The 13,755-nt window shown below is 37.3% G+C and overlaps 2 protein-coding genes across 2 annotated transcripts in view; one reads left to right on the top strand and one right to left on the bottom strand.

The window, feature by feature from the left end:
• Window positions 1–3,136: 3,136 nt before the first annotated feature.
• Prp31 (pre-mRNA processing factor 31) lies at window positions 3,137–8,513 on the top strand. The gene is given in 3 exon segments (XM_067101621.1): window positions 3,137–3,667; window positions 3,669–4,400; window positions 7,877–8,513. Coding segments are annotated over 3 exon segments (1,536 nt in total). The 5' UTR covers window positions 3,137–3,206; the 3' UTR covers window positions 8,220–8,513.
• Window positions 8,514–9,635: 1,122 nt separating this feature from the next.
• The window catches only part of LOC136837042 (superkiller complex protein 3), a 43,500-nt gene continuing 39,380 nt past the window's right edge, over window positions 9,636–13,755 (bottom strand). Inside the window, exons 23-25 of the mRNA XM_067101618.1 lie at window positions 12,912–13,118; window positions 10,307–10,480; window positions 9,636–9,851 (exon numbers count right to left, since the gene is read on the bottom strand). Of these exons, the coding sequence (XP_066957719.1) occupies window positions 9,732–9,851; window positions 10,307–10,480; window positions 12,912–13,118 (501 nt within the window). The 3' untranslated portion in view covers window positions 9,636–9,731. The remainder of the gene's footprint in view (window positions 9,852–10,306; window positions 10,481–12,911; window positions 13,119–13,755) is intronic.

Raw genomic sequence — 13,755 nt, forward strand, 5'->3', positions numbered from 1 at the left:
GGTCTTCCTACTGTGCTCCATAATGATTGCAACTTAGCTTCCTGCTAAACAGAAGGTTCCAGGGTCTCCACTTATTAAGGTCTTATAAGAGATTAGTATGCTTGCTGTTGAGTCACACAATTACACACAACTCTTGACCCCTTGTTCCCTTTAGGGTTTTTGGATTCATTTTTCTAATTCCCAGGAGCTCCCTTGGTCTCTTCAGGTCTTTTTCTCCTTGTCAGGATGTCAGCAGCTCAGATGTTGCTTTTAGGCAGTGTTAAAGTGATGGGTTTGTGAATATGAAAGATAAAATAATTTTTATAACACAGACTCCTTATGTTGATCAAAATGGCCAGCCCCTGTACCCCAAGCTCTTTCATAGCTGGATCAGAGTATATTCACAGAGTTTTTCAGTTAACCACCAGGGCTTGAGGGAACCCGAGTGCATACTTCATCCTACCGGATCTTTTCTTTTCCCTGCAATAGAATGATGTCAGATTATGTGCAAAGCATGAAATAGTCTTGTGTTAAAGCAATGGGTGTGTACTGAAAAAATTTTGCTTTAAAAAAAATCATAAGTGTAATTTTGTAATTATTAATTCTTTGTTGATATTAGCTGATAAATTACTTAGTGGTAGAAGTGCTACTGTGGTAGTTTTTCTGTGTTTTTTAGCTTTAGGAATATTGAGTCACTGGTTTTAAGTGAACTTTTGTGAAATCAAATGATATTTTTATTAGAAAATAAAATGTCTTATTGCTCACTGATTTTTATAATCACTTTCAAATGACAATGGAGTTGTTCATTCCTATGTGGAATTTTTTGCTCTGATGGTTTTTGTAGTAATTTCACATAAACTGATCTGCAAAATAAGTGTGGTTTATGTGAATGTCTGAGTCAATCAGACGTTAACACTCATGGTTTGCTGATTCCAAGATCCCTCAAAATATCCACTTTGGTCTGCTTGTATAACCTAGGTTAGTAATCTTTTAAACTACATATAAAACTTTGCAGTGATGATGAAAAAAAGCCCTTTGTTTTGATGACTTCTGTAATGCTGTCTTTCATATCTGCAGAACCTTTGGGATATTCCAATCTAATTTTCAGTGGGGTTAAAATCTTATTGTCAAGAAATCTGCTTCATAGATATGTACCATTATTATCTTTCCCCTCGTCCATAAAGGTACTCACGGAAAGTTGATGAATATTCTCCATGATCCAGTCCTTTTATGCAGAAAATGCAGGCCAGTCTTAACAATTAGACATGTCATATGTGAATGTCCAAACTTCAACTGCAGTGAATGTCAAGTTTTGGAAATAAATCAATTGAGTTTTAGCAGAATTCTCATTTTCAATTTATCCAAATAATAAATTTTCGACAAATTTTAAGTTATTAGATAGAATTTAATAACAATCACTTGCAAAGGTGTGATATAAATGTGCTTTTTCCAGGGCCCAAAACACTCGATAGGCAGGTGATGTAATTCTACCATAACGCTCTATCTAGAGTGAAAACGGCCAAGTCAGAAGGATTTGAGAATGTTGGTGTCCATCAAGGATCAGCCCTTAGCCTTTCACGTTTTATCAGTAATGGAAGAAGATACAGATGGGGCCCTGGGAAGAGGTGTGGAAATGGTTAAAAGGTAAAAGAGTGGAATGAAAAGGAGAGTACTTTAATTAAGGAATAGGTAGCTTATGGTGACTGGGAAAGAAAAGTGTGAACATAAACATGTTCACGTGGCTTTTGTGGAAATTGGTGACCGTATTGTTTGCTGAATGTAACAGATGGTGTTACAAGAAGTACTGAGGATTTCAAAATATACAGGGAGCAAGAGACTCGATGCCAAAAATGTATTGCACGTACAAGAGCAGATGGGAAAAGAGGGCCACTGGGAACTCTTGTGAGGTGGGCAGGACTTAGTAGAGGAATAGCATTCTTGCTACTGGTTTTTTTCAACTTGTTTCATCTTGGTTTCATTTTAACTAAGTCTCTGAACACAGCTCATGCTTCATTAATGCATACTGGAATTAGGGTTTCATGTCGTCTGTGCCTGCTTCTTTACTTTCAGTCTTCGGCAGTTCCCTAACTGTATGGTAATTATTGGTTTATCTATTGGTTAAAATATTTTCTTTGTTTTCATAACTTAATCATAACGTTTTCTTTAATATTTTCAGAATGCTGTATTCCTCTTCTTCTATGTTATCACCCAATTCTGCCATTTCAGTTCTATGTTCTGTCTTTTCTCTGTTCCGTACTAATTCAGTTTTAAGTCCAACTACAATTCACTCTCTTCAGTGTAAAACACTGAATGGCTGGAGATGCCCCCAGTGCTTGGTTTTATAACCGAATATTCATAAATCAATCACTCTAAAGTGTGGAAATTGAACTAGTTAAGGAATTACACCAGATAATAACAGAGATCTAATCAAAACGTTAAAAAAATGCTTTATAAAGGCTAAAACAAGCAACATAACACAGTCATAGAGAAAAGCTGTAACAAAGTAATGACTGGAATATCATTTTGGGAGGGTACTAATATTGAAAATTTGGCAGAACTGGAGATTGAAAAGTTGCAGAGAATTGAAAATGGGATGTACAGGGAAATATTAGCACCACAAAATTACAGCTATTGTTGCTTGGAGACAAGGATGGTATAGGGGAAATTTCAGTATGTACAAACAGTGGAAAAGGGGACAATGAAAAAAGTCAGGGACATAGCTAAGATAGAAAGGACAGTCAAAACTAGACAGTGGGATAATAAGTGGAAAGGAGAGAGAAAATAGGCGATTGTAGAAATAAATAAGAAATGGAAAGAATATAGTGATAGTTTCAGAGCAAGAACTAACAAATCAAACCTGAACGTCATATAAGAGAAGGCGTCAAGATGAATATATGTGTCACTGTAGACGTAAATGTATTTTTTTTTATTAAATTTTGCCAGGAATGAAGAGAAAAAGAAAAGTGAACTCAAGCAGCCATAATTATGAAAAGGTACGGAAATGCAATAGTTGTAAAATCTATCCTTTGTGGAAACAATAACGAAAGTAAAAACGAATATTACACCATGTGTAAAGAAAAATAAAATTAAAGAAAGCAGTAAGCAAGTATACACCACTACAGGAACTATGGAGGCGCCGTTGCAAAGGCAAATCCTCATCCGAGAACACAAACCTGACGCTTTGTTTACCTAAACGTTGTGTTGGTTGCGTATTATCTTAAAGCAATATGTCTTTGGCAGACGAACTACTCAATGACTTCGACGATGGCGAGGAAGATGAATTACTGGTTAATGAATTGCAAGCGAGGGGAATGGACTACAGCAACAATGGCATGAAAGAAAGCGCAGGTACGTTAAACGCCACCAATGGGGAAGGAGAATTCAAGGTGCCCCTTCCTGTCGATGGCCATTTGCCCAAGGCAGGCTTGCAGTCTGTAAGGCAAGTGGCCGGATTGTGGGATTCAGATAAACTAAAGAATATTAAAGATCGTATTGATAAATACGCACTAACGCCCAGAAAGGCCGAAGAGCTGCAGGGGCCAGTTGAAGCTGACCCAGAGTACATGTTGATTGTGGACGCCAACAACATCAACGTAGACATCGACGACGAAATTAATACCATCCACAAGTTCGTGAAGGAGAAATACGCCAAAAGATTCCCCGAATTGGAATCTTTGGTCGTGAATCCTGGAATACTTGAATGCCGTGAGGGAACTGGGCAACGATGTCGACAAGATCAAGAACAGCGAAGCCCTGGCGCAGATATTAACGCAGGCTACCATTATGGTTGTCAGTGTGACCGCCTCAACCACCCAGGGTACCCTGCTGACGAAGGACGAACTGAATGCCATAGAGGAAGCTTGCAAAATGGCTCAAGATTTGAATGCATTCAAGATCAGGATTCTGGATTACGTCGAAAGTCGAATGAACTTCATCGCGCCGAATATATCGTGCATCGTTGGGGCGTCAACTGCTGCAAAGTTGATGGGAGCTGCTGGTGGGTTGACAAATTTGGCCAAACTGCCAGCCAGTAATGTACTGCTTATTGGTAAGCAGAAGAAAACTATGATTGGGATGGCGCAGACTTCGATGCTGCCCCATGCGGGTTATATTTATTATTCTGAAATCGTACAGGAGGCTCCAGTTGATCTTCGAGCCAAAGTTGCCAGGATAGTGGCCGCCAAAACCACCCTAGCTGCGCGAATAGACAGTATGCACGGTAGTCCGAATGGAACTCAGGGTATTCGACTGAGAGAGGAAGTAGAAAAGAAACTTGACAAACTTCAAGAACCTCCACCTGTTAAATCAGTAAAACCTCTACCACCTCCCATTGACGCACCGGGGAAGAAGCGAGGAGGACGACGCGTACGAAAGATGAAGGAGAGGATGGCTGTAACAGATCTAAGGAAGGCACAGAATAGGTAAGTCAAATAGGACCATAATATCATGGTTTTGAATACTGGGTGATTGTTACACTGTGAGTCGTCTTTTGATTAGCATCTTGGATAGAAGTAACAAGGCACTTTTTCTTTTTAATTACATGCTTTTATTTAACTTGACTTATGTTTATGTCTGTTTGGGTCAAAACTTGTAACTCAGTTTTCAACCTGTTCCCTTCCTCCAATGGACTTGAAATTTTGCATGGGTACTCAATCCTGGTGACAATACAACCTTACTAGATCAGTAGATCAGCAGTGACTTCTAGTAACCCTACAGTTACCTCTCCCAGTATCTCAGGATTTTTATGAAACGTCGGGATTTTTCTTACTTTCTTTGACTTGGTAGAATAAGTTAATAACTCTATGGGTTTTTCAAACCTTCCTCGGCTCAATAGTATATCACGTTCAATTTCGTTAGCTACAGTCGTAAATTGGTTACAATTTCTGTCAAAACTAAAAAGTATAGAATAAGAGAATATATAAAAAAAAATTTTTTTAAACACACTTTTATTCAAATGCACTAAAAGTTACAAAATAAGTTTTTGAGTTACACCAGGATTTTCTTACAATTAATCACGTCTGCAAAAATAAAAGTGTGGGTGCCAAGTGTAGGAAGTGCTACAAGAAAAAAATTTCTTTTTATTTCTTGTAGCATTTCCTTCCATGTTTGGGCTTTATTTTTGTGACATGATTAATTGTAAGAAAAAAAAAAATTATTTTTATTTCATTTTGTTGAAAGTGTGTTTAAAAATTTTTTTAATTTGCTTTGATAATCTGGTGAAACTTACTTTTTACTTGTTACTATGAAGTAGGTGGTGCAAGTACAGTAAGTGTAATCACTATGGTTAGGTTAGATTAGGTTGATTTCCGTTTGCTTGCTCAGTTTCCTGTTGTTATTGCTAGTGGATGGATTGGTTCACTCATCCACTGGCAGCGATCCTCCAGTACCACCACCCCACCCCTCATCCTCCAACACTGCACAAAAGGTGCAACCATCGGTTTCTGGGAGAAGGGTTTGCCCAGGGACTATAATCCCCTAGCAACCAATGAGAATTCAGCACTGCTCTCACTTGCATCAGTGACTCCCTATATATACCACCATCCACAACCCCTTGTCTCAGGAATAATCTCACCTGTCTTGAGAATGACCATTGAGCTGGTGGGAATGTTGATGACAAAAGAAACTCCAAAATAAATATATACCTGAAGTACCCAGAATCCGTCTGTTGGAAATATCATGGATTTGTCCCCAGTATTTCACTACCTTCTCTTGTATGTAGAAATACCTGAAGTACCCAGAATCCATCTGCTGGAAATTCCATGGATTTGTCCCCAATATTTCACTACCTTCTCTTGTATGTAGAATAAAACTGCTGTGCAAACACTGGTAGTATATTTACTGAAATATGAACATTGGCCAGGTATTGACCAGTATTAACTTAGAGGAGAAAAGGATTATAAGAGAAATTGAGAAGACTCAATACAAAATTAGCTTGCATGATAGAGTCATCCTTTTTAACAGGTCATGGCTAAGAGAGTGTTCACTTCCTTCTTATGTTATTGTTATTATTATTATTATTATGATTATTAGTATTATTTAATCTAGATGGAAAAGCATGATGCTGTTAGCCTAGGGAATTCCAGTACAGAAAAAGAAATAGATCAGTTAAGAAAACATTTCCTCTGGATGGACAGGTCTTAAGAAACTTTGATAGGTTTTCCCTTAGTGCCAGTTTTTTTGTCAAGTTGAAGCGACGGATTAGATATGTTTCTCAGAATTGAATGTTTAAATGAGTTGGATATAGTTAAAGAAACATAGTCAGTGCATTGCTACATTTGATCAGAAATAGATGCAGTAAGTGTTTGTAGTGTACAAAATGCTTAATTTAGCTACGATATAATGCTATGTTATAACAGTCATTCACGAAACAAAAGGAATTGGACAAGTTAATCTCTTACGTGAGTATTCTGCCAGTAAAGAAAGTCCCCTTAATGTAGCAAAAAATATAATCCTAATTATATTTGTAGTTAGACTTCTAAAGCTCTTGCCTCATAAAAAAAAAAATCACACTGTATTGTCTGCTGTGTCCATGAGAGGTGAGTACTTGGGTGAAGGGCCAATTAAGTATTGCATTTGTAAAAAAAACAAATTTTGTTCCATAAGTTGTTTTTGTTTTGACATTTAGGTGGATTGGCCTCTTGATTTTTTCTGACAAATAATCCTTGGGAAATTTAAGCCCAAGTCCTGACAGTAAGAATAAGCAGCCAGATGGTTGGAGCTAACTTTGATTCAGGACTTATTTACAGTATACGCCTGATGTTTCCACTCTCGAGTGGAAGGTTGTGTGGCATCCAGAAATTCATTTAACTTACACTAGCAGAGACAACTGAAGAATCCGATAGCATTCTCCATGTCAATTTTTAGATCTACACCCTATCTTTGAGTTTCAGCTCATAAAGCATGACTGCTCCCCCTTCTTTGCAACTGACGTAGATGTTAACTGCCTTCCAGCCTGTTCTTCATAACCATTGGGAAACTCAGGGTTCCTTGAAATTTTTTGTAGATTGAGGCTTCAAAAACAATTCACTCTGGTTGAGGGCTCTCAACCTTTGTCTTCCTATGCCATAAGCAGAACAGCTAAAACTTGTTGCACTACCAGATGTGTTTATATGAGTGGACTACTCATGTCTGCTATCTTGGAGTGTTTAGGCAGTCAACAAGGGGAATCTCTTGATTGACACTGAGGTGGAGACCACTGTGAGGTAGTCTTGGAAGAATGCTTTGCTAGATATTGATGAACAAGAAGCATTTAGGGATCTAGCAGAATGGTAGGGCTTGCATATTCCTGATGCACTGTTACCCTTACAATTTTCTTCACTGAAAAACATCAAAGGGCAACACCCTGCAGTTGCTGCCTTTAGCAACCACATAGTCAATAGCTCTCAAGCTAGATGAAAGAGCAGTCAGTGTACATTTAGACAATGCTTACACTGAAGAGACTATATCACTACAATTGCCAGGCTTGTCTTAAAAGTAAAAGCTCCTAGACCAGTGCATACTTCGGATAAATAACAAGTGAGCAGCATCACTGTTTAGCATAAAAAGGAGAATTACTGTAAGCATCTGCAGCAGCAGTAACAGAAAGGCATTCATCTGGAGTTCAAGTAAGAAGCAGTTATCAAACATATTGAAGTCTACGGAACCAAATTACAGTCGACCCTCCCCATTCACTGTTCTGGATTTGTGGCTTACCTATTTGCAGATTTTCCTGTGGAATGTATAGGCACATTATTTGTGGGAAATTCGCCTATTCACAGATCTTGTCTTGATATATTTAATCAATTAAGAAATAGTTTGCTCAGTCTTTATATCTTTGTACTGAAGTACAGTACAATGGTGATAATTCCTATAATTGGTCTTAAGCATACAAGTACAGTATATGATCTTTTTCTTCCAGAATGAACTTTGGTGAAATTGAAGAGGATGCATATCAGGATGACTTAGGATATACAAGAGGGCAGCTGGGCAAAGGTGGTGCCGGCCGCATTCGCAAGGTGACAGTAGACGAAAAGACGAGAGTTCGATTGTCAAAAACCCTACAGAAAGAGGTTCAGCGGCAGAGTTCCCTGGGAGGTCAAACGACAGTACGAAGACAGGTGGCTGGTACAGCATCTAGTGTTGCTTTTACCCCACTCCAAGGGTTAGAAATTGTTAATCCTCAAGCGGCTGAAAATAACAGTCAAGGACAAGGCAATAAGTATTTCTCTAATATTCTTGGATTCAAAAATGTTAGTAAGTAGTGAGTGAGTTCAGTCCATTAATCTGTGTAACCTGCCTAATTTCTTGTATATTACAATGATTATTATTATTTAATCCATAGAAAGCTCAATGCAATACTAGTACTGTGCATTGATATACAGTACTAATTTTTCAATGCTGTTCATAGGTTAAAAAGTTTATAAAGTGATCTAGATTTTTCAGATGTTAAAGCAAACTTTGCCATTTGTATTAAAGTACTGTACTGTAATATTTACTGTACATGTTTTAAAGAATTTCTGAGATATAACATACATTATAATACATTATATTTTTTATTTATTTTTTCTCTCTCCCCTTTGTGTGAACATTGGACCAAACTTTCAAATCAGTCAGTCAGTTAATCTCTGAGTAAATTATTGGTAAACAATGGCAGTAAGGTGAAATGATGAGGCATACATTTTGATGTACAGTAGTTTGACTGTACAAGTATAGAGGAAGGAGACATGAAGAATTGGCAAAATTTTGGAGTGAAAACAATATTGTATTGAATTCTTAGGCAATTATACCATTTACTTAAAGATTACTTTAAAAGACAAGTTAGCATAGATCCAAAAGTTTTCTGTTTGTATGACCAATGTTGGCGTATCTCAGCCATTGTGTTTCCAGCCTCCCTCGCATAGTGATTTTGTGTGTGTGAGGATATGCATTTTGCTGATGTTCTTTGTGTATTTTCACCTCATGTAAACCTGAAGCCTGTGTTGTTGCGAGGCCTTTTCTATTGGTAGCGATATCTCAAGTAGCCTTGTATAATTCCTGAGAGTTTTTATTGGGGTTTTGTGCCAGTGTTCTGTGTTCACCTTATGTGTACTGCATTTGCCCCCTTTTTTCTCGTGATGGCCACCACTGAAGGAAAGCCCGAATTCCATTGTTGTTTGGGAAAAGAAAAGGCTTTTAATAGTTCATGTCACCAGTGGCGGTAGATCCACATTCCATATGCATATCCTGCCGAGTGTGGAATGTGAAGAGCAGCTGATTCCTTGGTGGAGTCTCTGTGAAAAATGTCGAAGGAAACAGGAGGGAAGTGCTTCATTGAGGAAACTTACCCTGAGCCCTTCTCCCCTCCCTCTGATTCCTCCTCCACCTCCTCGCCCTCCTTCAGTAGTGCCAGAAGCAATGGGAACACCTGTAACAGCAGCAGAAAATTTGAAGGAGGTGCTCGCCATTCTTTGGGAAAGTTCAAGAATCCAGCATGGCTCAGAAGTAGGAAGGGAGAGCCAGTGTTGCTAAACCTGGACTGATTGCAAAAACTCGCACACACATACACACGTGTTTTTATATGTTTGATAGTCAGCTCCCCATCTGCAAAGTCTGCTCAGTCTTACCATCTAAAAGCACCAGGCTGCCACCTCCTCAATAAAGGTAATATGAAAGGGATTATAGGAGAAATAAATGTTTGAACAATTCCAATATTTATTGAAAAGAGTTGGTTAGTACTGTTTGGTACGGACTACTGCAACATTTAATACTGTACTGCTTTCCTAATTTGGAGCAATTTATATAGGAACATTTTTATCCAGATTTTTACCAGCTGCAACTGCATGCAGCCATGTAGATACACGTGACGATGCTTTGGTCGACCAAATTTCAGCAAGCTGGCCAACATCATCTTTTATCTGTGTGTGAGGAAAAGACGAAGTTTCATTAAATACTTTCAAATAATTCTAAAACTCTTTATAAACAAGACTAACGGCAAACACATGAATATGTAAAACCTTCATCATTCTGCTTAAAGATTAGAAAAAAGATAAACCATTCATCATTTTTGCTTCCAATGCTGCGTAACTCAAATGGCCTGTGTGAGATTCTGCCACGCTCTATTTTCCACATATCTTCAGCTTTGTGTCTAATAGAAACGATGGGCATGTCGTAAGTCTGAAGCAGTGTATACCACGGCAAGTAATCCATTTATAAACTATTTTAATTCTAACAAGTGTAACTGATTTCTGTTTTGTACAAAACATGGAGGAGCAATGTGCTACTTAAAACACTTGAAGGGATAAAATAACTCACTGCCAACAATAGCAAGGAAACAAAACATTCAGCACTTTCATCTGTTAGTATACTGTACCTGATTTTGATTGGATGCCATCTTTGCTGCAATAAGAACAGCCCAAGCTTCAGGGGAACCAGGGCACATAAGAACAGCTCTCTGTGCCTGACGTAAGCTGGTTTTCCTCTTGTCATTATCAGATGCCTTGGTTAAACTAGTTCCCAGGGCTGCAATAACACTTGTTACAGCATCCTAAAAAGATTTAAAATATTTACATTTACAATTTACACAGCACACTATGATGTAAAGGTACAATAATTGCAATTTAATTTAAACAAGTAAGATGACTTTTTTCACCTTTAATGACCTGAAAATATGACACAAGGCATATGCCAAAGAAGCATTCATTGTATTTACATAGAATCCCTAAGTAAGAAACCACTGATAAAAGAGAACTGCTGTATTCGTAATAAAAACATTGTATTTACATATGCTCCCTAAGTAAGAAACCACTTAGAAAAAGGAACTTACTGCATTAGTAATAAAGTAAGAATGTAAACAAAAAAAATGTTAAACACATAATTCACTACAGTACCTATAATTTAGCCCATTTTTTTGTAAATGAAATGCAATAGACAAGCCAGTTTCCCCAGAAGAAACATCAGTTTAAGAGATAGTTACATTTCATGCACTAGTCGGTCCTTGGGTCTATATAGCCAACTTTGAGATGTCAATTTCTTCCAGGACTGGCATGTGTTTTCTTTATGTTCATCATTTCATCTTCATTTCATGAATTTTGCATTTTTCCTATGGTAGAAAGTGCTGGAGTTAGTAATCTTAAAAGATCAGCAGTAATCTTGCAATGTAAGTACTTCCTGAGGAGTATCTTTCTCCAGTAGGTTTTACTTTGTGTACTTTTGAGGGAGTTATCATTTTAGTGTGTTTGTGGCATTCTGTTTACTTTATACGGCCCACCACTTATAATAGTCCTAATGTGTGAAAGCTCATTGTTCAGACATGCTCAAAAATGAAGGAACAGCTTCCATCATGTCATCTGCACATCCAGGGTCCAAAGCATCCTTTAAGCAGTAGAATCATTACAAGTGTGTTTGTCAGCTTGTGCAGATCTGCTTTGTTTGCTCCCAAGTTTTCTGCCTTGCAATGAGGAACGTCTTTTGTGGTTAATATAGTGAAAGCAGTACTGATCAACTGATGACATACTCCAGTCATGTATTTCTTTAGTTTCTGAAGAGTAAGATGTCTACATCAGTGATTAAAGGTTGCAGGTCTGCTGTCACTTTGATCTTTGTAGGCATGATACTTTAGAGATTTTGGAAGCACTCCCTGCATGGGACCTTTAATTGGTAATTACATCTTGGTAAGTCTCCATACGAGCAACTGGACCAAACTTGTTTATATGAATTGCCACTGAAGATGGTCCTTCTTCACGCTTTTGTGTTATCAAGGTGAGTCAGTGAGCTGCATGCTTTCATTGGCAAGGCCACTCATACTAAGGACAAGATGTCAACAGGACTATTTTTTGCTGCCAACTTTGTCACCAAGACATCAACTTCCATATGGCCAAAACAATGACAAACTTTTCCCCATTCTTCTCTCTTCCTGCATACCAAGAATGAGAATCTTCTGTTTGTCAGTGTGTTATGCCTGTATTAGCAGAAAATGGACTTCATGAAAGGTATGTGCAGACCTTTCATTCTGTAATACATGTCAAGTAATGTTTCAGAGGTCAAAGCAACACATGTTAAGGTAATTGTCCACAAAATCATTGTGCTTTCTACATTTTTGTTCCTAAAGAGCAATGTGGATGTGATGAGGGGTTAGTTTCTTTCTCTTTGGGTCCTGTGGTAGCAGCAGGCCAGGTTGTCCCTGCTAATGTTGAAGTCAGAGCCTGGAAGATTCTTCTTTGTAATTTTCCTAAATTCCCCTTCATTCATATTATGCCATCTTACAAGATGTAGACATTCCGAGGTACCTCTATGTCTTACATAATGGATAACAGTTTTTGAAGTAGTTAATCTATTAATCTCTTGCTTATCAAGGGTTCTATCATACATAAACAACTCTGTTTTTTTTTTTAATGAGTCAGTATTCTGCTTCTTTAGATCTATTAACTGGATCGACTGGCCAGGTTTCACCAGTTTGATACCCATCTAAATAGCAGTTTTGGCTAAATCATAAGTAATGAACTGGTTGTGAAATATAATTTTTTTTTTACAAAAAAATTTATTTTTTTACACAAATTCATTACTTATAATCCCAAGTGTCCTTCTTTAAATTTTTAAACCATCTCCTTAACTACTGTTTCTTCCAAGTTAACTTAATTGTCTGGATCATTTCGGCAATGAAATCTGTTAAATTACAAGTAATCTGTTAATTGTCTGGATCATTTCAGCAATGAAATCTGTTAAATTACAAGTAATCTCTTTATAAGAAAAAATTAATTTTGTCTAAAAATTTACATATATGCTGAAAATTAATTAAATAATTAATGGACATCTTGAATATATAGTTGCTACCATACAGCCTAACTAAATTACACATATGGCAATGAACTGATTTACAACTAACCACACAAGAGGGCTTCTTTGGATCTGGATCACGTTACTTAGGAAAATTTTAGTATTAAAAAGCAGGAGAATTTAAGAAAACAATAACAACTTACTTGTGCAATGATCTTTGTATCCCCAGCCACTTGAGATAACTTCCTTGCTGCAGATGCACAATTTGTAGCAGCCTTACTAACATATACTTGTCCACGAGCCTTTGGCACTGTGAGGAGGTGCTGAGCAAGAGATCTCCACAACGGAGCGCTTGATGGATGCTGGTGAATAATTCTACTGAGAATGAGCTTCGCACCTCTCAGGTTACCCTGCAAAACATAAACAGGCATACAATATAAATATGAAGATCCACAGTTTCCACTATTGCAATCTCCTTTTCGCTACTGAGTAACATCATATATAAATGATAGGAAACATATGTAGTACAACCAAAAAAATGTTTGGTGGCCTGGAAGATGTTTAATTATGGTGGTTCAAGAATCAGTAAATCAGTGAAGGGATAGGAATTCAAGTAGGCAGATTAATACTAATGTACACGACACATAACATCATTTTTACGGTAATACAAATATCACACAAATTATGAAAAATGTTTGGAAAAAACCACATGCCTCCTAATGGAAATATCAATAGGTATTGAGGAAGACACAAGGACTCCCCTTATTTGGAACAACTGCATTTAATGTTAAATTCTATGGTTTGTAAAAACTCAATCCACTACATTTAGCAGCCGTAATGGTATCAAGTCTGTAATTTTATGTATTTAATGAGCATTTCTATTCAAAAACAAGGAAGAAAAATGAAACAGTATACAAGTTATGATAACAATAAATGAACTGGTACAACTATACTGAAAATAATAAAACAAAATTTCAAGTTAAATAAAAGACAACAAATATCTTCTCCCTGACATGATATCCATCTCCCAAATCTCTAGCCAAATGT

The sequence above is a fragment of the Macrobrachium rosenbergii genome, chromosome 57 (genome assembly GCF_040412425.1).
Source record: "Macrobrachium rosenbergii isolate ZJJX-2024 chromosome 57, ASM4041242v1, whole genome shotgun sequence".
Taxonomy (NCBI): Eukaryota; Metazoa; Arthropoda; class Malacostraca; order Decapoda; family Palaemonidae; genus Macrobrachium; species Macrobrachium rosenbergii.